Genomic DNA, 25,262 nt, shown 5'->3' on the forward strand with positions numbered 1-25,262 from the left:
ATATATGGCTTATATGCCAAAGGTCTGGTGAAGTAGTGCTCAAATACTACTATCATGAGTGCATTTAAGAAACTATATTAGATTAAATCAATATTATTTAATAACATACATCGACTAGAAGTGATAGTGACTTACAAGTGGCAAATAACGAGAGGTGAAAATGCCGAACAGATTAACCCACGCAGAGAACAAATGCCTATAACCAAAGCATTCAGTTACTCTTCATCAAAATCTCATCCAAAACTATATCATTTTGGTAACATATTGCTTGCATGTAATTATTTCACAAGAACATGAGACAGCTGAAAACACTGACCACATGAATTGCTCATAGTTTTCACTGTCTGCTGGCATTTTTATTTGCTGTGTGCAGTAGGTTTATGATCTGCAATTCCAAGCCACTTATCTTAGAAGACTTAGTAAACCAAACTGACCCCAAAAAATATTTTAAGTAACAATATAAGCTTACACTGTTCTGATGTAAAACTTGCAGTACTCTGTTGACATTATTTAGGGCATGTACTCTTGTGGAACCACGTTCTTTGGGCTAAAAATAAAAATACAAAGTTACATTTTGTTCATGTCAAAACACTTGACGACAGTTGAAAACAAAACAAACAGAAAAACAGGAAATTTGTCATTTTATAATGTTATTTTTATAAAGAAAAACAGAAAAATAAGGAAAACTACAGAAATTAAAGAGGTTTTTTTACTGAATTAACTATGTAAAAGAGTAACACACAATACAATATTTCTTATATGTTGAAACAAACCTCAATTTCAGACTGTTTCAAATTTATTTTACACAAACTTCACAATTTTTAAATTTTCAGTGTGCTGCAGAATTTTGTAGTGGCAACGTAACTGCCTTGTGGAAGTTCCCAAGGGGAAAGGTGAATCTTTTGGAAGTTTGACAGAGCAGCTGGGGTTATTGGCTCCTGGAAAGGAACAAGAGGCAATTTGTTGTTTTGGCACCCAGAAGACAAATGAGGCCTTAAGCACTGGGGATAGGCCGCACTTCCTCTTTTTTTTCACACCCTACTTTGGGTAGGGGCAGAGAGAACTTAAAATTCAAGGCCTGTGGGGCTACTGGTGCGAGGATCCAATTGCAGGATCATAAAGCTTAATGTGTAGTGCCACAAATGGGTATCAAAGCACTCCCTTTTGTGATGCCTTACAACATCAATGGGCTTTAGATCAGGCCCAAAGTTACATGCACTACATGTGGGGGGATGTCTGTATTTAGCAAGCAGAGGTCAGATGATTAGCTTCCTTTACAATCACTAATTAATACTTTTCTTACCAATGGATTTCCTGTGAGCCCTTCTAGAAGATCCAAGAGCTTCCTTCCATCCTTGAGCTCTGTGAACATATCCTTAATTGGTGGCTTCCGACTCTACAGGAAAAAAATAAAATGGAAACAAAATGAGGGTTTATTTCAGCAACAAAAGCCTCTTTAAAATTAGAGAAATTTTAATTTTGCATCGTATTTTCAATTCATGGTTATTGTAATAAAGAAAAAAAGAAGAGTCCCACAATTCTGAGTTGTGACCATCCTCCACAGATGAAAATTCTTTCCTTACCTTTTTGCTTTCTCCTTCACTGTAAATCAACAACAGCCTAATATCAATACTCTCAGAGCACCTCCAGCTCCTCCTAACTTTAATGTAGGTGCTTCAATGTCCCGGGGGGGGGTAGAGGGGCAAAGGGACACATGCTATACTTTTGGCGATTTCTTTGAGAAGGAATGTTCTGTTCTGGCTATACCTACGGCAGAACCAAGATTATGGACACGTTAAAGGAGAGAGTGAAACAGATTCTCAACAAGATTCTTGGCTAAATTCTCTTCGTGGTGATGCTTTTCATTCTGGGGCTGATCTAAAGCTCACTGAAGTCACTGGAAGTCTTACTGTTGTCTTCAATGGGCTTTGAATTGAGTCCTTAGGAAGGAACAACACCACTTCTGTCCAGATTAGTGGACTAGAACATGCAGAAATTGAGATTTCCATTAATATTTTGAAATTGCTCCCTTATTTTCCCCAGCCATGTATTCATTTTCATGGAAAAAAGTACAGGAACAGAATTGCCCAAGCTCAACTACAGACTCACAGTAACCATTTCTATTGAAATGGGCCCATAATTGGTGTAAGTTACATAGCAGAATGGTAATATCAAACTTTTCCTATACCTTCCTTTAGTCTTATTATCCATGGATCCAATCTCAGATTCTATGGAAATGGAAATGGAACTGGAAAAAACACAGGCAGCCAGTGGCCAGATTAGTGGGTTACAGTCATCTACTGGCTGTGTGATACGCAGTTGAGTGCCAGACTGGAGAACAAAATAATTCCAAAAGGTTCCTAATGTCCATGGCATTTCAGAATTTCACTACACTATCCCCTTAATTACATGGCACTCTTTTTCAGAAAGCAAAACTGGTCAATTTACACAGTTATGTCAAGTAGTAGTGCTATTACAACCTTCACTATCCTAGCTCCTCTTTCTCTAATGACAGTTTTATAAAGAGACAAGAATTGCAGAGATCTGCTAATATATTAAACCAGAACTCACATTTTGTAACATCAACACAATTGCAAAATGGGATTATTTCCATGTGACCCAATGCAGCCTTTTTTTTTTTTTAATAATGTTTATGGTTTCAAAGCTACCTTTTGGTTTCAAAACTTAAAACCTTAGTTAGAGCAACAGCTGCCAGAAAGGTCGGATACTATAAAAGAATTAATATAGAATCAAAGTTAAGCTATTTCAGTCACTGAACCACATTGTGATCTCATTTACATCAGCATAATTGGAATCAAATTGCAGCCCCCAGTTTTAACTGAAACCATCTGAACAAAAATGGTAAGGATCCTCATGTAACTGACACCGCTCAATTTAAGAATAAAGTAGCAACCATCCAAGGTTTCTGACATTAAATTAATGCAATAAACTTTTCTGGCAGAAGAGTTACCAGTCAATTACTGTCACAATCTATAAAAAAAGCGTGTAGAGAGTGTATATGTACACACAAGTCTAGGACAGAGAGAGCAATGCAATTGACAGACTAATTCCAAACAGAGTAATTATGAGATAAGGTGCACAAATTAGAGTTTATGAGCAGGAACATTACATATCACTATTTAATAAGTGTAACAATACCCTTCCAAGCATGGTAAGAACAGCCCATATGCACACTATTTGCATATGCTTTTCAGGTGATGTAGATATCCTACAGTTCAACCCCAATCTTTAAACCTGGCCTGGGATGGCAGAATGGGAGAAAGGAGAAGCTGGAATTTCTTGGGTACTCCCACACAATGTGGTATGCCATGGGAGCAGCTGAGCCATCACAAATTACCTCTCTCACAAATACCAGCATGCAAGCCAACTTAATTTGGGATTGGATCAAGGGATAGGTGATGGGGTCATAGCAATTAAGGTGCACGAGTCACCTGACCATGAGGGGCCAAAGGAAGCTTGACTATTTGGAGGAAGCCCCAAGTCTTCAGTATAAAAGCAAGTACCTGCTGATGTGTGTGTAAATGGTTGGGCTAGGGCTACTACAGAGTCTACCCCTGCCCAGGTGCTAAACGGCAGAACCTAAGGTGCCAGTTTTGTGGCCATGGGGAAAGGAAGAGAGTAGGGATGTTCATATTCCAAAAGTCCAAGGATTTATTTCCCTCAGGAATCTGTTGTCGTTAGTTTGATGCACTGATAAAAGTTTCCTACAACCTTGCCAAATGTCTTACAGAAAGGAGAACAAGTATTCTATTTTGTGTCCACAGTTATAGGCTTGAGCTATGTGTGCATCACCCAAGAATATGCATTCCTCTTCATATTAGTGCCTACCAAACACAGAGAGATTCACAGAGATCTATAAAATGTGCAGAGACTGAAATACCAATATCAAATATCCTGATATGGATTTTGATAAATAGACCACAAGCAACTTTTCTGTCTCTCCTGTGGGATTGTAGCAGTTTTGTTGGAGAGGATAAAAAGATCTTCATTGTGCTATATTACATTTAGGAGGTTTGGGACATATACCATCTGATTTTTTCCACTTGGGTGTTTTATTTCTCATTTTAAGAAAATAAACCTGATGATTTCCTGCTCTGAGACATTTTGTTGTGCAGGTCATGATATGTTCAATCTACAAGTAACATTCCATGTACTGTACTGCTGGAAAAAGTTTTGATCTGCTTTCTCAAGAGAATGGTTTTATTTCACTGGCATCAGAGCAACATTTTCTTCTGCCAGTTTAAACAGCCATCAAAAGAGCTTTAGATTATTTCTGAAATTTAAACTACTCATTTCTACTTTATTACAGCATTCATTATCCTCAAAACAAACAGACAGACAAAGCAATGTTAAAACTCTATGTTTTGTAGAAAACTTCCAGAGAAAACAATGCACAGTACTGGGATGAGAGTTAGGGTCAGATTATAAAATAATAAAGGTTTTAAGTACTTTGTTAGGTTGCCATCCAATATGCCTTGGGAATTATTTTTTCCTTTTTTCCCCCCAAAATATATAGTCATAGGTCCAAGTTTCTGATATAATTCACTATTTTGTAAATTTTGCTGAGCACTTTGGATCCTTGTAGGAAAGACTACATAAATGTTATTTTTATGGCAATACGTTAATGGCCAGATACAAAGCCCCAGGAAATCAATAGAATAACTGTCTCCCAATTACTTCAATAGACTTCAGATCAGGACTAAAAAAAAAAATCTGCAAGCTTACCATTCTGAACTGGTGTATTTTATATTCACTTTTCTCGGGTGTAAGTAACTACACAAGGGCAAAGCAATGGCAGCCCAATGTCTACGGATATCCCACAAAACAGTCATTTTATCACTGAAGAGATCTGATCAAAACTGATGTACTAAACACTATTAAAGTGACAATCAGACAAATTATATCAGGACCTGAAGCAAGAGGCAAGGGCAAACACATCAGGCCATCAGCCAGGAAGTGAGAGAAAATGAAAGGAGGAAAAGGAGACCAGAAGAAACAAATTTAACAGGTTATAAAATGAAAAATGGTTACTCACCAAATAACAGAATCAGATGAGAAGTTTTAAGGGACACTATCATTTGAAAGCTACTTAACAGACAAAAAATTAGTAGATTCAGCTACTAAATTTAGTGTGACCAGACGTCCCAAATTTTAACCCTTTGTCCAGCGTCCCAATCAAAGTACACTCAGCATGCCGTTTGTTCCGACAGTCAGGTGAGGAGGCGAGCGGCAAGCCAGCGGCAGGTGCGGGGTGAGGAGGCGAGTGGCAGGCAGGCGGGGCAGAGGGTGTGAGGAGACAGACGGGGCGTGGGGGGTCTCATGGCAGGTGTGGGGCTGGAGGGGCTGGCAAAGGAGTGAGGAGGCAAGGAGCAGGCAGGTGTGGGGATGAGGAGGCTGGCGGGGGGGTCTCCCTCCCCCCCACCCAGCATACCCCCAGAGTCCCGACTCCTGGCTGTCACTGAGCAGAGCTGGAGACACGGGAAAGGCATGCCTTTCCTTGAGGCTGGTAACAAAAGTCGAACTTCAATTCAGCTGTCACCTGTCAGCTCTTTGTGACCAGGCTTAGCACTGCGCCAGATTCAAACCAGCTCTTGGCAAACAAGCTTTGGGATCCGATCCAAAGTGAACTGAAGTCCCCCATTTATTTTAAGGGGCGGGGGCAGCACCCCCAGAAAGCTCTGCCATCAGGAAGACTCACTCTGTGGCAACAACAGAGAGGAAAACCCACCCCAGCCAATTGAGCCCGGAGGGCTGCTGACCCGTGGCCCAGCCCCCAGGCTGCTGACCCGTGGCCCAGCCCCCAGGCTGCTGACCCGTGGCCCAGCCCCCAGGCTGGAGCATTCCAATGGCTCTCACCACCCAGGGCTGAGTGACAGCCCTGGAGTGGGACGCCTCTGTGCTCGGGTGCCCCTAAGAAGGGCTGGGCAGGGCAGCTCACACCCAGAGCCAGGCAGGGGCTGGCTCCGTGGATGCAGTGGAAGGGCTAGAATTGCGAGATGTGGCTCCGTGTTCAATGGGGGTGGCTGCCAGAAGCAGTCTCCAAGCTTTTCTTTCCCCACTGTTTTTGCACTGGGGGGGTGGGAAGAGGGGGAGGAAGATGCCCCACAGAGGTAATAGCTGCATACCTACTGGCAGGGCATGCGCAGACCAGCCCACCTAACTCACTGCGGAGTCTGGAAGAAGAGGCGCCCAACCACACCAGGAGCAGGGCTGCAGAGGCTGCTGCTGCAGCCCTACATGTGCTTATTCCACCCAGGGCAAGCCGCAAGCTGCTGCCCAGGTCACTTACCCACACTGGCAAGCAGAGGCTGCACCTGGGGAGGTGGGGGGGTGCACCTGACTCAGCACAGTGCGAGCGCCCCGCACACAGCAGCCTTACTGCTAGTCCCAACTCCCCGACCCCAGCCATTCCTAAGGCGCACAAATTGCGTGACCTCAACTCCTCCAATGGGAATCCAGACGCTGCCTCTCTGGGCACACGGGGCTGCTCTAAAGGGAGACAGAGTTTTCAGAAATCAGCCCCTTCCCTAGAATTATTTTACTGCAACAGGAGACTCCATACTCACAACTGACAAGCAAACTCCTGCTGTCTCCTTTTGAATGCTCCATTCCAGAGGGAGGGCTCCAAGGGTGCTTCAGTTACTGCCCTGGCCTCAGTGGAGTCACTCCCGTTGTGCACTGGTGTAAACGAGGGTAGAATCTGAAGTTTCAGGGGTGAATGCTGCCTTAGCCTCTAGTTCAGTGGTTCCCAAACTTTAACAACCTGTGAACCCTTTTCACTAAAATGTCTAGTCTCACTAACTCCCTCCTAAAAGTGAACATTTCTAGGGATTTTCTCCTTTACCGGAGTATAAACTGTAAAAGCAGTGATCTTGGAAATATGAAATTTGTTTTTATGACATGCTTATTACACTATTTATTATTATTATTTATCATTACAGTATTTTATTACATTATGAAAACGGCAACACTCTTCCAAGATCTCACTTTTGTAGCTTGTATCACTTTGAATAAGCCTGTTATACAACAAGGCTCCTATGTTTCATCAAGGAGTATCAGATGTGAAACAGCATGAATGTATTTAAGAAGCCAACTCAAAGAGTTCCTCCTACACAAGCATTCAGGTATTGAGCAGTCCAGGCAAACAATGCACGTTACAACAAAGCTTAAACTTGTTCTTCATAATAATTTTTAAAACAATACTAGCTGCCTATTTAATTTTAAAAATAGCAAAATATATCCACCTCCCTGTCCATTTCCTATAAGGAGTCTTGAAGTTTAAATCTCCTGAGTGTGATAGATATGCTTGCTTTGATCTGCTTAGCTCTTGGAAGTTCAGGGGCTCTGGGCTGCCTGGGGTCCGTAGGGACAGCTCTGTCCGCCATTAGGGAATTTTTCCCCAAGAACCCCCTGTAACATTTCACAAACCCCAGTTTGGGAACCACTGCTCTAGTTGATTCCCCAGCCTAGGCAGAACGCAGGGTTTGTGATGAAAGACAAATCACCACACTGAAAAGGTGAGCTCAGAAGTTACAAGTGGAGGAGTCCTTACCGACTCCTAGAAAGTCCTCCCCAGTAAAGGTAAATATTTCTAACACACTGCCCAGACCTCTGGGCACAGACTGGGGTGTGACTGTCAGCAGTAGGGATTTGCTCTGTGGGTTTGGCTTGTGCAACTGACTAGAGATATTTAGGGCCAAATCCTGATACACAATCTTCCCTTGGGTAGTAACCTGCCACCATGATTAGGTTCCCAGAGTATACCATGATTTGGAAACAATATAACAGAGGTGGCCAAACTGTGGCTCACAAGCCACCTGTGGCTGTTTAACATTGAAGTGTAGCTCTCAGAGCCCCCAACAGCTCCTCTCCCCCATTCTCCACCTACCAGACTCAGGGTGGTGCTCAGGACCTCAGTCTTGCAGCGGGGTGGTGGAGTAGGGGCTTCTGCCCATCAGGGAGGAGGGTCTTGGGGCTTCTACCCCATGGGGCACACCTGCTGAAACCCCGACAGGCACGCCCCGTCTCTCAAGTTTCTGAAGGTTGTCATATGCAGCTTGGAGGTCAGTAAGTTTGGCCACCCCAGCAATATAGCCTGCTCAAATCCGTGCACAGCTCAAGGACACCAAGAGGGGACATGGCTAAGGGGAAGGGGAAGGGAAGGGTGTATTAAGGGGAAGCCAGGACTCTCTATGGGCCTGCCCCAAAACCCATTCAAGGGATCATCATTAATCACTTGTATTGTCTCCTTGCGGGGGGTGGCGTGGCAGGAGAGTGAGGACGTGAGCGGCAGGCAGGCAGGGACACAACAAGCCAGCAGCAGGCGGGGGGGGGAGGGGAGAATGTGGGGGCAAGGGGGCCTCAGAAGAGTGGGAGCAGGGCTGACAGAGCCCCAATGTGTCCCGATATTTTACTTTAAGGTGTCAGTTTAAGCATCCAAAAATTGAGGCAACCAAAAACACTAATGAAATATGAAAATTTAGGCTCACTGTGCTGAAAACATTTAACTGACACACATTTCCCCTTCTTATGTCACATCTCTGAACCATTCAAGTTCTCTCTGTTGACTGAAATAAAAGACAAAACCAGTCTGGAATATGGCCTAGTGAGAAGTCCCATTGATTACATCTATCCCATCAGATATTGCTACCGGATTCATCACTACTACAGTGGAACATCTTAAAACATTTATTCTGCTCTAGATCAGAGACCCAAAAACTGACCTAGATATTTCTTTTATCCCTACTTTAACGAACAAGAATGGACATTTTCTATCTTAACTGTACTATAATAATTTCACATCAGTGCCACCTTAATCCCACTCCCTCAGGCTGCAAGTTTGATGCTGTGCCTCCTTGTAGCTCTCCCCAGAATTTCACCCCATGGTTTCTAAACCTGCTCGGATACTAAACGGGCAGCCAGTGAAGTGATGGAAGCACCAGAAGAATGTGTTCTGATTGAAGTGTGCTGTTCAGCAGACAAGTTGCAGGCTGCACGCTTCATCAGGTGGAGTTTGCTTTACAGTCACTAGCTGCATTTTAAGATATAGCACATTGGTCAAACCTGGAGGTCGTAAATGCATATGTCATGGACTCATTTTACCTCTGACACCATAGGCCAAAGTCTCTTGGAAAGCTGGAAGTCATTTTGGGTGCTGTTGCTCTCTAGGTATCTAAAATTCAGCAGGATTTTTTTCCTAGGCTACAAAACACTTGGAGAATGGTGGTTCAGACACACTCTCTTGAAGGTGATGTTTTATTGGCTGATTTTTAAAAGAATGTTCTTTTTAAGCACAAGCATCATTGCCATCTTGCCTCAGATTAGGCATCTACCTTTCATCCAGGAGTTGATCTCATTCAGGAGCTGCAACAGTAATAAGAGATACCCAGCTATCTCTTTCCTGCATTTCAAAACATGCATTGCTGGTTTAGAGTTAGATGCTGAAAAATACAGGGAAAGAATGAAGCTTTGCAGAACTCTACAGAGGAGAGCTCCACAAGCAAAGGTGCTGCTGCCTACCACAAACGCCCTGGGTACTATTCATCAATAAGGAGCAGAACCACCATGCTGTGTTTACTCCTGCCAGGTTTCTGAGCAGAACTTCACAGTAGCCAGCGTTAAGTGCTACAGAGAAATAGAGCAGAACAAGAATGGAAGTTTGCTAGTTAATCATATAAAGAAGCACCACTCATTGTTTTGAGCCATATGATATACAACCAGGTTAGCTGAGAACACATGTAGCTTGAGACAACTTTTAACTAGTTTCTCAATTACCGTCTTAGAACTGAGTGACTGGACACAAGTCAGTAATTGCAAGGTCAGTTACCTCAAGCATCAGTTTCATGCATACCAGTGAGACTGTTCCCTGTTTAGAAGAGGGAAGTAGGCAGCAGTCTTTAAAAGAAGCCCTCTCTCTCTGTGAGCAGCAAGCCCAGATGCTCTTGGCCATCATTCACCAGCCAGAGCGGATGTGGGTCAGTGTCAGATAGTTAATCAAATTTCCTTCAGTGTATCTAGGATTACTTGTGCAAATGGGTTGAATTTTCAAAAGGAGGGTGTTGTACCATTAGATCAGTGTGGAGCTATGCTAAGTGTTCCTCACCCCTGAAATTTATAGGATATAAAATAAGATCTGGCCCACTGAAAGTTAAGTCATCTTATACTACTAACAGCTCTCAGATAATCCACTTACACCCATAAGCTTCTACTGTTAGCTTGCAAATCTGTGCAGTTTTATTAGAACAAGTGACTTTTGTGGTATTTTGCAATTAAATATCCTTAAGTTTCCATTTATTACTAATAGAGAAATATTTCAAATTCAATTATGATGAAATAAGAAGGTTCACGAATTCTCATTAAGAGATTTCCTTTTTCTTGGTTCTTGCTTAGTTTATTTTATGTTACAGGCACTGTGCAATTTATTCTGTTTTTACGACCTCAACTGTTTGCACTCTGTGTTTTACTTGTAATGCATGTTAGTTTATAAATAAAATCAACTCAGAATCATAAAAATCTGTAAACAAAAGCCATTGTAATATATTGGATAAGTAGTGCCTGGTCACTTTTAGCAGAATTACTTGTAGCAGAGAACTTAACATGCTCTCTCTTTCTCATTAAATGAATTGAGGATAGCTTGTAATAAAACTATTTTAGTAAGAGTGTGCCAACCTGGGGGGTAAGGAGGCCTGCAGAAATCCAGCCTCTATTAAAATCCTACACTTACAGAAACATTAGCAAGAATAGCAGCAACAGAATGAAAAAGTCATGATCCCTGTCAGCTTCACACTGATGCACCTTAGGGGGCACCAGGGAAATGGTATGTGCTAGAAAAGCAAAGGTATAATTCTCCACTAGCAATGTGGAGGAGACTCAGAACAGGTTCCACTGTTTAAAGCAGTGCTGGCAAGAACTATAATAAGCATTAGGTCATCTACAGCCTCACGAAGACCAGTCATTTAGTCATTTTCCCAGATATCCTAAGTTACATTGTGAAAAGGTTGGGGATTTTTTAACCTGCAATATTGTCAAGTTTGAGCACCCTATAAGATGCTAAGTAGTTAAGTCAAAATTGGGACATTCCCATGAAATTATGGCCATGTGTCAACTCTAGTCTTGGAGGCATGGAGGTTAAATCAGGGGGAAAGAGATCAATGTAGTTAATTTAAGTAACTAGAACACAAACTATTTATTATGTTTTAACTTTATGTTTTTCCCAAAGAGTTTATGCTAATGAACTTTGCAATTTAGTTGCACTCCTCAATAATATAGGCACCAAATAAAACGCAAAGATAACTTGATCATGCCCAATGCCAAATCATGGGTCCAGTACATGGGAACTTGATGTGGGAAACAGTTCAGAAAGTGAAAAGGTCATTGTACAACGTAAACTATTGCATCAACAAATAAAATCTATTGCAGCTTCCCAATTTCTAAGTTTAGACCATAACTTTAATTTACAGAAATATTTTTAAGATAGAAAGGAGAAAAGTTCTTTTTCCTATTAGTCCTCCAAATATACGAATGGACAATAGGGCCCAACATACATGAACAAAAGCAGAATACATTTTTCAGGACCCAATTTAGCAAAGTATGTATGCATGTGATTCATTTAAGCATATGCTTAAGTCTTATTCTCTTTAAAAGGATATAAGCGCATGCTTAAGTCCCCTGTTAAATATACATAAGCCCTTTGTGGAACTGGCAACTCATTGCCAGCAGCCAAAATCTTCTGATCTTCTTACCAAAAATCAACTAAATAGAATTAAACATTAATGCTGATGATTTTTTAAAAAATAAAACAACCAAATAACCAACTAAGTCTCCAGAAGACAGATGAAAAGAAAAGCAAGAAGATTCATCATTGAGCTATAGTGAAAAGTTTAAACAAACAAGATATAGATGACAGATACAAGTTAAACTATTTGTAGAACTGAAATAGGGAGGTTACTTACCTGTAATTGGAGGTTCTACAAGATGTGTGATCCCTATTTGTATTTCACTGAGGGTTACGCATGCGCACCATGCATCTGGAGCTGGAGAAGTTGAAAGTAGCGTCAGTTGGCCCACGTGTGCACACTGGCTCACCTCATGCCTCAGTCCGAGGGAATAAAGGGTGGGGGCAGACAAACCACCTCTCCACAGTTCCTTCTGTACCACGAATCAGGTAAGATCCAAAGCGGAAGGGGAAGAAGGCAGGCAGTGGAATACAGATAAGGATTTCACATTTCGGAGAGCCTCCAATTACCGCCCCCTTCTTCTTTGAGTGCTCTTCCCTATTGTATTCCACTGACAAGCAGTACCTAAGTAGGAAGAGGGTGTGAAGATATAGATCGGGGATGAGGGGAAAGCAGTGGATGCGTTATTCCTTGACTTTAGCAAAGCTTCTGATACGGTCTCCCACAGTATTCTTGCCACCAAGTTAAAGAAGTATGGGCTGGATGAATGGACTATAAGGTGGATAGAAAGCTGGCTAGATCGTTGGGCTCAACAGGTAGTGATCAACAGCTCCATGTCTAATTGGCAGCCGGTTTCACACACTACATGAAGGGTGTGGAAAAATTGGCAAGAGTCCAGCGGAGGGCAACAAAAATGATTAGAGGGCTGGAGCACATGACTTATGAGGAGAGGCTGAGGGAACTGGGATTGTTTAGTCTGCAGAAGAGAAGAATGAGGGAGGATTTGATAGCTGCTTTCAACTACCTGAAAGGGGGTTCCAAAGTGGTACCTGATGACAGAACAAGGAGTAATGGTCTCAAGTTGTAGTGGGGGAGGTTTAGGTTGGATATTAGGAGAAACTTTTTCACTAGGAGGGTGGTGAAGCACTGGAATGGGTTACCTAGGGAGGTGGTGGAATCTCCTTCCTTAGAGGTTTTTAAGGCCCGGCTTGACAAAGCCCTGGCTGGGATGATTTAGTTGGTGTTGGCCCTGCTTTGAGCAGGGGGTTGGACTAGATGACCTCCTGACGTCCCTTCCAACCCTATGATTCTATGATCAGGGTGGCCAAACTGCGGCTTGTAAGCCGCATGCAACTGTTACAATTAAAATGTAGCTCACGGAGCCTCGTACACTGCCACTCCATTCTTCACCTACCACACTGAGGTGGGGGGAGCTCAGGGCTTCTGCCCTGAAGTAGGACAGTCGGGCTAGGGGCTTCTGCCCTGCAGGGAAGAGGGTCTTGGGGCTTCTGCCCTGTAAGAAGCAGCTGCCTGGGCTTGGGGCTCCAGCAGGAGTGAGGCTAAAGCCCCCAAGCTCTGGGTGACGTGCCCAGCTCTCGAACTGCTGAAAATTATCGTATGCGGCTCAGAGAGTCAGTAAGTTTAGCCATCCCGATATAGATGGTAGGGCAGGGTGGAGTATCACCATCCCAAAGGAGGCATCAGCAGAAGAGTCCTGCACCAGGGCATAGTGTCTTGGAAACATACAAACAAAGTGCCATGTGGCTGCTTTACAGATCGCTTGCTGATAGAGTGGAATGAAGCCCGAGATCCATTTGGAGATTCTCTGGGTAGAGATGATGTGCCCTCTCACTCTTTCCGCTACAGTGATGAATAGTCTCAGAGATTTCTTAATTGATTTTGTTCTCTGCAGTTCGAGGCCAAGAAGGCCTGTCGAACACTGAGGGAATGGAGTCTTCATTTCTCTGCTGAAGCATGCAGTTTTGAGAAGAACACTGAACTTTAAAACTATTAAAACTGCTAAAACTATTTACAAACTAGATCATTCTTATTTTGTAGAGCGAAACCAAAAGTTGTGGACACTAAAGGTTCCAACCCAAACTATACAGCAGTGAGAAAGAACTGGAGAGGCAGCCAGTCTACCTTGCCCTTCATCCCCTTGGACAAAGGCACAAGGTGAGCTAGGGCGCATGCGTGGACCAACGGACACTTTTCAAATTTGCCATCTCTGGACGCATGGTGCGCATGCATAACTCTGAGTGGAATTCAATAGTGACCACCACTCATAAAAGATAAAGATACCACCACTGTACTCACTGTCAATAGTGTTTCTAGTGTTCTGTATGTTGAAAAGAAAAAAAAAGCAAACAAAATATGAAAGCAAACCTCAGACCTAACAAGCAGGTAAGACAAATATGTTGCATCAGAAAATCGATGATTTATCTGGACACCTGCAAATTTACTGAGCCTGGTCCCACTGAAAGTGATAAAGAGTGGGCTGCAGTCCACAGAAGCTTATGCTCTAATAAATTTGTTAGTCTCTAAGGTGCCACAAGTACTCCTGTTCTTTTTGCGGATACAGACTAACACGGCTGCTACTCTGAAACCTATTAATTCTTGCTCATTTTTCTTGCCTGGGTTCGTGCATGTATGCTACGGACAAAGACCCTTCGTTTCTTCATCCTCTTGAACTGGATTTTTAAAAAGTACATAAGAACGGCCCTCCTGGGTCAGACCACAGGTCCATCTAGCCCAGTATCTTGTCTTCCAACAGTGGCCAGTACCAGGTTCCCCAGATGGAATGAAGAGAACAGATAATCATCAAGTGATCCATCCCGTTGCTCTTTCCCAGCTTCTGGCAAACAGACTAGACACACCATTCCTGCCCATCCTGGCTAATAGCCATTAATGGACCTATCCTCCCTGAATTTATCTAGTTCTTTTTTTTAATCCGGTTATGGTCTTGGCCTTCACAACATCCTCTGGCAAGGAGTTCCACAGGTTGACTGTGCGTTGTGTGAAGAAATACTTCCTTTTATATGTTTTAAACATGCTGCCTATTCATTTCATTTGGTGACCTCTACTTCCTGTGTTAGGAGAAGTAGCAAACACCACTTCTTATCTACTTTCTCTACACCAGTCATGATTTTATAGATCTCTATCATATCTCACCTTAGCTGTCTCTTTTCCAAGCTAAAAAGTCCCAGTCTTATCAATCTCTCCTCATACGAAAGCCGTTCCATACCCCTAATAATTTTTGCTGCCCTTTTCCGAAGCTTCTCCAATTCCAATACATCTTTCTTGAGATGGGCGACCACATCGGCACACAGTATTCAAGATGGGGGCGTACCATAAATTTAGATAGAGGCAATATGATATTTTCTGTCCTATTATCTATCCCTTTCTTAATTATTCCCAGCATTCTGTTCGCTTTTTTGACTGCTGCTGCACACTGAGTGGATGTTTTCAGAGAACTATCCACAATGACTCAAGATTTCTTTCTTGAGTGGTAAGAGCTAATTTAGACCCCATCATTTTATATGTATAGTTGGGATTATGCTTTCCAATATGCATTACTTTGCATTTATCAACACTGAATTTCATCTGCCATTTTGTTACCCTGTCACCCAGTTTTGAGAGATCCTTTTGTAGCTCTTCGCAGTCTGCCTGGGTCTTAACTATCTTTAGTAATTTTGTATCGTCTGCAAATTTTGCCGCCTCCTTGGTTACCCCTTTTTCCAGATCATTTATGAATATGTTGAATAGGACTGGTCCCAGAACAGACTCCTGGGAGAAACCACTATTTACCTCTCTCCATTCTGAAAACCTACCCTTTGTTTCCCATCTTTTAACCAGTTACCAATCCATGAGCGTACCTTCCCTCTTCCGTGGCAGGTTACATTGCATAAGAGCCTTTGGTGAGGGACCTTGTCAAAGGCTTTCTGAAAATGTAAGTACACTATATCCACTGGATCTCCTTGAGCCACATGCTTGTTGACCCCCTCAAAGCATTCTAGTAGATCAGTGAGGCATGATTTCCCTTTACTAAAACCATGCTGACTCTTCCTCAACAAACTATGTTCGTCTAGGTGTCTGACAATATTGTTCTTTATTATAGTTTCAACCAGTTTGCCCAGTACTGAAGTCAGGCTTATAGGTCTGTAATTGTCAAGATCACCCTTGGAGCCCTTTTTAAAAATTGGCATCTCATTAACTATTGTCTAGTCATCTGGTACAGAAGCTGATTTAAATGATAGGTTACAGATGAGTTAGTAGTTCTGCAATTTCACATTTGAGTTCCTTCAGAACTCTTGGGTGAAAACCATCTGGACCTGGTGACTTATTCCTGTTTACTTTATCAATTTGTTCCAAAACCTCCTCTAATGACACCTCAATCTGAGACAGTTCCTCAGAAGTGTCACCTAAAAAGAATGGCTCAGGTTTAGGAATCTCCCTCACATCCTCAGCCATGAAGACTGATGCAAAGAATTAATTTAGTTTCTCCACAATGGCCTTATTGTCCTTGAGTGCTCCTTTAGCACCTCGATCATTCAGTGGCCCCACTGGTTGCTTAGCAGGCTTCCTGCTTCTGATGTACTTAAAAAAAAAATTTTGCTATTACTTTTTCAGTCTTTGGCTAATTGTTCCTCAAATTTTTTTTTGGCCTTCCTAATTCTATTTTTACACTTCATTTGCCAGTGTTTATGCTCCATTCTATTTTCCTCACTAGGACTTAACTTCCACTTTTTAAAGGATGCCTTTTTGCCTCTCACTGCTTCTTTTACTTTGTTGTTTAGCCATGGTGGCTCTTTTTTGGTTCTCTTACTATGTTTTTTTAATTTGGTGTATACATTTAAGTTGAGCCTCTATTATGGTGTCTTTAAAAAGTTTCCACGCAGCTTGCAGAGATTTCACTTTTGGTATTGTACCCTTTAATTTCTGTTTAACTAACCTCCTCATTTTTGTGTAGTTGCCCTTTCTGAAATTAAATGCTACAGCGTTGGGCCGCTGTGGTGTTTTTCCTGCCATGGGGATATTAAATTTAATTATATTATGGTCACTATTACCAAGCAGTCCAGCTATATCCACCTCTTGGACCAGATCCTGTGCTCCACTTAAGACTAAATCAAGAATTGCCTCTCCTCTGGTGGGTTCCAGGACCAGCTGCTCCAAGAAGTCATTTAAGGTGCCAAGTAACTATCGCTGCATCCTGCCCTTGGGTGACATGTATTCAGTCAATATGGGGACAATTGAACTCCCAAATTATTATTATTGTTGAGTTTTTTTATTTTAATAGCCTCTCCAATCTCCCTGAGCATTTCACAGTCACTATCACCATCCTGGTCAGGTGGTCAGTAATATATCCCTACTGCTATATTCTTATTATTAGAGCACGGAATCTCTATCCCTAGAGATTCTATGGTACAGTTTGAGTCATTAACGATTTTTACTTCATTTGATTCTACGCTTTCTTTCACATATAATGCCACTCCCCCACCAACATGACCTGTTCTGTCCTTCCGATACAGTAATACCAGGGTACACAATATATCCCATTGATTATCCTCATTCCACCAAGTTTCTGTGATGCCTATTATGTCAATATCCTCGTTTAATACGAGGCACTCTAGTTCACCCATTTTATTATTTGGACTTCTAGCATTGGTATATAAGCACTTTCAAAACTTGTCTCCTTTTAGCTGTCTGCCATTATACAATTGAATGGGATTCTTTATTTGACTGTTTCTGATCAGACCCTGCCTGTATTTTATCATTTTCCATCTTCTCATCCTCACTAGGACAGAGAAATTCTCTATTAATAGATCCTCCCCTAAGGGATGTAGGTCCGAACCATGTGCTCCTCCGACCTGTCAGCTTTCCCCTGGCCCTTAGTTTAAAAACTGATCTATGACCTTTCTAATGTTAAGTGCCAGCAATCTGGTTCCATTTCGGCTTAGGTGAAGCCCATGCTTCCTGTATAGGTGCCCCTTTCCCAAAAGTTTCCCCAGTTCCTAATAAATCTAAACCCCTCCTCCCTACACCAACATCTACAACTTGCTACACCACCTACATTTTGAATCTCTATTATTTTGATTTTTTTCCTTAACTAGGTGAGAATATTTCAGTTCAAAATTAAACATATTAAAAGCATATTGAATGGGCAGACTATTACTTTCATTTCTAGCTCCTAACTTAGAGACAAACCAATTGATTCATATTACTTTTATGCCAAATGCCATTTAGTCTCAAACTATACCATACAACATATCAAAATTAAAAATTAGGATATGTTTACATATCAGGATTACATTACAAAAAATCAGATTAGAACACTATTCTGAGCTCTGTTAAGAAGTAGGTAAAAGTAGTAGAAGAAATAAGAACAGACAAACACTGAACCCAAAATGTTTTCAAAGGTTTAGATCAGTTCAGATAGATAAAGTATTGGCATAAACAGTAAAGAAATGTTCTGTCCCCAAATTGATGCTGATATTCCACCAATCTTGCTGGGCCAGGTTACACCTTTCAGGGTAAATGTAATGCAATTTAGCAAAGGAAAATCTAGACTGAATTTTGAAAAATGTTTCCTACTGCAATAACAACAATAATTAGGTTATAGAATATTCTACAAATGAAATGAAAGAAGCTTCTTCACTTGAGTCACTCAAAAATTAAACTTGAGGAAGTACTACAGATATCTTGGATGATATTTCCTTGGACAGACAACATGACTTAACAGCTCATTATGATCTCTATTTTTGCCTGATCCATACACTGCACATTCCATGATCTCCCTGAATCAGACACAAGTAATCCCTTTTGCAATGTCTTTGGCCTGGAGAATCCCCAAATAATGTGAAATTGTAGACAACAGCAGGCCCAGGCAACATAATTACACAGATTTATCAGACTTGCCAAGACGCTGCAGTGCATTTGGCAAAATGTCAAAAAGGTAAGGGGCCCAGGGTTTGTTGTGTGGTAAAACAAACCTTAGATTGGAAGGGAGAAAACCACAAAGCAATAATGCTGAAAGAGACCTAGAAGTGGCTGCAGAAAGAAGATTTCACGTGACTTTTCAGTCGCAAAACAAAATTAATGTCTGATAAGTATGGCAGAAAAAAAATTAAAAGGCCAGTGTGATTTTAAGATGCATACACAAGGGAATAATCTCACAAAACTGGGATGTAAACAGTCCCTCTCTAATAACCCCAATTCAGCAAAATACTTTAGCATATAAACAGCTCTTTAGGAGAGGAACTAATTTGTGTATGTTTTTTCAGTGTTTAAAACAACTGGGTGTTAATACAAATATATAAAAATAATAGTTGATAACGTTATTATAGGCAAGGTTGATAGCACCACCTATTACAGCTGCCCGCCACTTCTGATTGTAAGAACATGGGGATTCAGTTACTTATAACTTAGCCAGACTTTGACCATTTGAGTTGAATTCTGTGTCTGTCTCAGGTTGAATATTTCTGCCATTTCTGAGAACAAGACTAAGGAAAATGTGTGTCATCCATGTTAAACAATTCTGGAAACATTCTCTTTTAGAAGCTGTAACATCCCTATGCTTTGGAGCAGGAACTTGAAATTTGCCAAGACGATTACCTTTGCATTCAAGATGTGCCTTTTGCTATGCATGTGAAAATCCACCCCCCTTCCCCACCTACAGGGTTCAAACCCAGGGCCTTGAGCTCTTGCAAGATCGCTCAGAGGCCCCCACCTGCCATAAGGGGTCTCCTCCCCATCAGCATTCCACCTTGGCATCAGCCGAAGGGACAGATGGCAGAAAAGTGGGCAGGCTCCCTCTCAGGCCTCCTTCGTAAGGGACTCTGTGAGGGGGGCAGGACCAACCCCCCCTGCTGCCAGAGGCTGCTCAGCCAGCTCCACCCACTGGACTTTCTCAGGGGGTGCAGAAGCAGCCCTAGCAGCAGTCCCCATTTGTGCCTTTTACAGGACTTTTACTTCGAGGAGGGAGAGATGCTGGGCCCACGATTTGCTGAGGCTTTTCCCCTGGTTACAGGTGCTTTCCCCCGGTAATCAGTACGCAGTCCTCTGTGGTGTTGATGGAGGGCTAGCCAGTGGGGTTGGGTCCAGGGGGCAATGGGATCAGGACTGAGGGGGAAGGGGGTGAAGATGGGCAACAGAGACAGGGCTGTTCTTCCCCTGAGATAGGCCCCAGATGTCACAGCAGCCGCCTCTTCTACAGACACCCCCAATGGCTTTTATCAGCGGTGGTATCTGTCTGCTCGGCTGGATGTGACCATCCCCGGCACCCAAGCAAGACTGTCAGCTGGTGCTGGTGGAGGAGAGGGAACTGGGCAGGTAGGCTCGCCAGCAACCCTCCAGACATGCCCCAAAGCCCAGCAGGGGGAGCACTGCGCCTTTCCCTGATGAGAAGTGGACCCAACTGGGCATCCTAGTTGGGAACCAGGAAGGAAGTTCCAAGCTCCCCACGCACCGCCGCCAGTAACTGAATGGGGACTTGCCAGCAGAAGAGAAGCCATGCCTCCTGGTCACGGTGGGTGGCAGCAGTAGCGGGTGCGGGGTCCACAGCAGATGGCATTGGGACGGCAGGTGGAACCACAGCCACCTGCGCGTTGGCCGTGGGTGCTGAGTAGCCAATGCCCCTAGAGCTCGCAGGTGAGATGGCAGGGGGACAGGGAGACGCAACCAATGGCGGGGTTGCGGCAGTAGTGGCTGCCACCACGGAAGGAGCCTTTTGGGCGGGGTTCTTGCCCTTTTTCCTGCCCTAGCTCTTTCTGCCAGCTATGGGGGCTCCCTTGATGGCAACGGGAGTTTTGGCAGTACTGTCCCTTCTTCTGCCTGCTGCTGCCACTACCCAGTGGCAGTGCTGATGGTATCAGAAATGGTGCTAGTGGTGGTTGCCACAGGGGCAGATAGGGGAGAAACCACCATGGATTTGATTTAAATCACTAGTCAGGAAGACTCGAATTAATCACGGATTTCTACATAAAAGTGCATTTTGGAATATGCTGCTCGAACAGTTTCACTTTTGTTTCTACTGCCTGACCCTCCCTTCTCACATTTAGCTCCAGACTTCTCCTTGTCCAGATCTATTCTGCCCCCAACAATCTTCTAATCATTAAACTTTTTGAAACCATGCACTTTTAGAGAGAGGTAAGGGATTGACTGTGTACACAAATTTGCAGAGGGACAATAGGGTTGTCTGTTATTTCTCACCTCTATATATTATTTATTTAAAAACATTTTTGCTGTTAACAAGCATGTTATCTCTGGAAACACAAATCCACAGTTTGAGAACTGCAAAACTAAGCATCTCTGATGGTATCTTCTAGACTGAACACGGAGTCCCATTGGGTAGATAGAAAGATTAACCTAAATAATCTATACAAAAGCCCCTGGAACCCCATAAGATTGGGTCCCTAATCCATGAACTATTGGAACTCATTTACATAACTTTTCTTAAACATTACATGGATCGTCTCATACTATAGAATTAGAATTTATAATCCCTATTCCATGATGAGATATCTTTGAGCTATAATGTATCTTAATTAAAACTATCTTTAGATCGATTGTTTTGATAAAAAGCTTTTTGAGGTAAAAAAGCATTTAAATTAAAAAAAATCCAATTTTTTTAATTTTTTTTTTTAAATCATTGATTTTTATCCACCCTGAGATAGCCAAGGTGGGGCAACAAAGATCAGGGGTCCCTCTCCCTCAGCCCCCCACCCCACCCAAGGCAAAGCTGCTAGAGAGGTCAACTCGCACATGCCTGCTCAGAGTGCGCCTTCAAAGTCAGATGATGGGAACAGCCAACCAGGGGAGAGAAAGAAATAATAAAGGGAAGCATGGGGGTAGGGAAAATAGAGGCTAACCGCTCCTCCCGACTAGGCAATGTAGGATGTGGGAGGGCACAAACAAAACAGGAAGGGTTAACAAAATAAAGGAAGGAGGGTGTGGGGCACAATAGGCAGTGTGTGGGGGAGCACCAGCTCCTTCAGGAGAGAGGCAGCAGTGAAGGGGGGATGAAATGAAAGTGCAGAAAGTGCGCAAGTGCATGGGGCAAACAGGGCCAGGCAGGGCAGGAGACAAAACAGTAAGCAGAAGGGATCTGGGTAGGGGACAAACATCAAAAGCTGTGGCTTGGGCGAGCTAAGGAAGGCAGGTAAACAAACAAGGTGGGCCCAGGAGGGCCAGGGGAGGCAGGCAAAGAGAAAGCAAAGAGGGTACACTGGGCAGGACAGGGGAGGTAAGCAAACGAACAGCAAAAAAGCAGGAAAGACCAAGCAGGGCAGGGGAAATATATAGCAAACAGCGAAGGGGGGCGGGGGGGGGGAAGAGGGGAAATCAGTTAACAAGCAAGTCCCCATGTGAAATGGGGGGGGAGGGTAGAGCGAGCTGCAGAGAGGAGGAGGACCACATGAGACGGAGCGCAGTGAGCTGCAGGGGAAACTGAGACCATGCAAAACAGGGGGCTCCAAACCATGAGTGTTGAACACTCACAGCTGCAACTGAAATCTATGGGAGTTGGGCTTTGAATGTATAAAGTGCTGTAAGTACTATGAAAAATCAGGTCCTACATGTCTCAAGCTGGGAACCCCAAATTTTTGACCTAAGATCTGAGTCTGTTTCCACATCTATGAAATGGGGATAATCTCACACACACACACACACACAGCATATCACAGGGCTATAGTGAAAATAAATTCGTTAACATGTGTGAAGCACTCAGACTCTAATGAATGCCAGAGAAAAGTCCATGAGGAAATTAATAATTTAGTCTTCAGAGTAGGGTTTGAATAGGGTGCAGTAAACAACTGGGGCCACACACGGAACAAAATATTCAATAGCTGCTCATTAATTGAGCATCATTCATTTTGCGTACTGCATGAGGCAGGGATCCTGTGGAAAAAACAGTATGTGATCATGTAATTAAAAAGACTGCATCATAATGCATATACACAGGGGAGGGGAAATTAATGTGCCACAGGTAACCTTAATTCTGGCATTTCCTAATTTCTGAGTGCTTGACTTTGCAACCCTTATAATATTCTTTTCATGTAGTTTTTTCGTGTGTTAATTATAAGTATAGACTAAATTAGAGGTGACAGAGGGAGAAGGGGTAAGGACAGGATAGGAGGTAACAATTGAAAGAGCACACATTTCAAGAATAAACATTTACACATGAGTATAACTCTGAGTAGCAGTATGCAATTAAAAAAAGAAACATTTTCCAGATATTCACTGTAAACCTTCCTGATAATTAGTTACATGATTTTGTGGAATAGTCTCTTTAGGAAAGTGGCAGAAGTCCTATAACCTGTCTCTTAACAGTAGATTGGACAACACAATAGAAAGTGAATATTAAGGGGCAAATTCCCCTGGCTTACCCCCCCCCCCCCGACTGGGGTGACGGGCATGAGTGAGTGAGTGAGTGTCCCCTGGCTTAGTTGTGTTGGTTTGTAGCTTTCCAGCATTTTTGCAATTTATAATTGTTTGCCTATTTAGCTTTTATATTGGGTACATACTAATAAGGTGGGGTATTTTTCTGCCCATTTTTCTTACAATACCTGTACGTGTACAATTTTAAAAGTATATAGATTTTTAAAATTAGTTGGATGATCTTCCTATGGTGCCAACTTCATAGACTTGCTGAAGTCAGATGAAGCTGAGCATACTACAGCTTTCAGTAGTTTGAGGCTTAGCAAAGTAAATTAACTGCCTTCTTTACCACTTAATTTTTTTTATAAAAAGGCGAGTTAATTTAAAATAGTTTATGTGCAATTGGGGTGTAATTAAACTGCCAATGTAATTCTTAGAGTGACTGACGAGACAAAAGAACGACAGTCTAAAAATCTTCTGTACAGTATAGAACAATGTCCAATTGGTTTAATTAAAGTTCAAGCAATTTTTAAAGTGCAAGAAATTACAGAGGCTATGAAATGGAGATATATAATATTTTCTGTTTCTCTGTACATTAAATTGTGTCATACAGCAAATACAACAAAACTATTTTCCACTCATTTATACATTCAAATGAAGGGCAATTACAGTACAATTAATGTTCAAGTTCCTAGAGCCTGAATTTAGAAATTCTTTATAAATGGATATAAAACTAAGAAATTGCTTATTTTCTGTGACATAAGCTACATAAACCTACCCAATTTCTCTCATCTTCACATTTCTCTACCGTGAGAAGTGTCCCAATTAACCCAACTGTGACTTGTAGAAATTACATTTTAAGCCGCCAAAATGATTTCATAAACACAACGTTTTGATGAGACCGCTTTCAACTACTAAGTATTCCTGTTTCATTTCCTTAGGTTTTTAAAAATATGAGAAGCTAGGCTTTCTAATATATATTATCTTTCTACCTACACCTTTTATCACGCTCATTACCACTGTATCCAAGTGCATTAATCTTCCTAAGCCAGTGCCCTTCCTGTGCAAAGTAGTGCTTGAGCTGAACATGAAAAAAATTAGAAGTGCATCATACAGGTGATCACTTTACGCCCTAGAGTACAAATCTTATAACTATTAATTTAGCTTGCATAACTTCATGTGTTATTAATGGGTCACAAAATTGCCCAGATCTTTCTAAATCTAGCCATAGTATTAGACTCTACTTCCTGTGAAAGAGAATCCAACAGGAAGAATGTGTGTTGTGTGAAGTGCCTATATATATTATATATATAAAAAACAGCCCTTAATTTCATTGCTTGAAATTTTAAGTTGCACTTGCCAATGTCACAACAAAAATTGCACCTCGAGATGAATAAATAGAAAACTTTTGACCTTTCAATTTGCATTGTGATATGCTAATGCAATAACATTGTCAGTTTTTTTTATTTACATGCTGATTGGGGCCCAATTAGGGAGAAAAATATCATCATGCTTCAAGTTTCTCTCATTTTGTTTTTGCTTTTTCAGAACATTTTTCCCTTTATTCATTAAGCAGCATTGAGAAGGATGTGTCTGGCATGATCAACTTACACACTCTTCTCCCCAAACTAAAACACTGGCCAAGACTATCTTGGCTAAAAGCTAAGAATCTCAGCTATCCGGCAAAATGAACCGACAGGTCAAAATGAATAAAATCATGCCAACCTTGCATTTAAACAATATACTGTAATTTGGAGAGCCAAGGGGAGGGTAATCAAACCTCTACATTCTGCAGACCAAGCTATAGCTTTGAGAAGTCTATGATATTATCATTTCCCACAACAGTGTCACAAAGATTTTTAAATCTGTCTCCTCGTACTCGTCCTCAAACATTGGACTTCAAATGCATGTACCTTTCCATTAAGTGAGGCACCCACAATAGTTGTTCTATTTTCAATAGCCTTTCTGGCCCGGAAAGATATGTTCTTCACTTGAGGCTAACCAGGGTTCCTCTCTCATGCTATTAACTAGGAAATAATCCCATGGCCATTGTATTTATTGACAAGGTTCCATCTTCAGTAATCAGCAGAGTGGCATAAAGGGAGGTTTAAAATAGCTACTTTTCTTCCCTGTGGGATGCTATAACTTCCTTCCCCAGCCCAAAATAAGAAGCAATGTCCTCAATAGGTTTTA

General features: G+C 42.1%; 1 protein-coding gene across 5 annotated transcripts in view; it reads right to left on the minus strand.

Annotated features, from left to right (window-relative positions):
- UTRN (utrophin) overlaps positions 1-25,262 on the minus strand; it is a 565,558-nt gene that overhangs the window by 447,419 nt on the left and 92,877 nt on the right. For all 5 annotated transcript variants that reach the window (XM_054021668.1, XM_054021666.1, XM_054021667.1 and 2 more), the window contains 2 exons: positions 1,304-1,396; positions 470-547 (listed from right to left, as the gene is read on the minus strand). In XM_054021668.1, coding sequence (XP_053877643.1) covers positions 470-547; positions 1,304-1,396 — 171 coding nt within the window. The remainder of the gene's footprint in view (positions 1-469; positions 548-1,303; positions 1,397-25,262) is intronic.

Source organism: Malaclemys terrapin, chromosome 3, assembly GCF_027887155.1.
Source record: "Malaclemys terrapin pileata isolate rMalTer1 chromosome 3, rMalTer1.hap1, whole genome shotgun sequence".
NCBI classification, from domain to species: domain Eukaryota; kingdom Metazoa; phylum Chordata; order Testudines; family Emydidae; genus Malaclemys; species Malaclemys terrapin.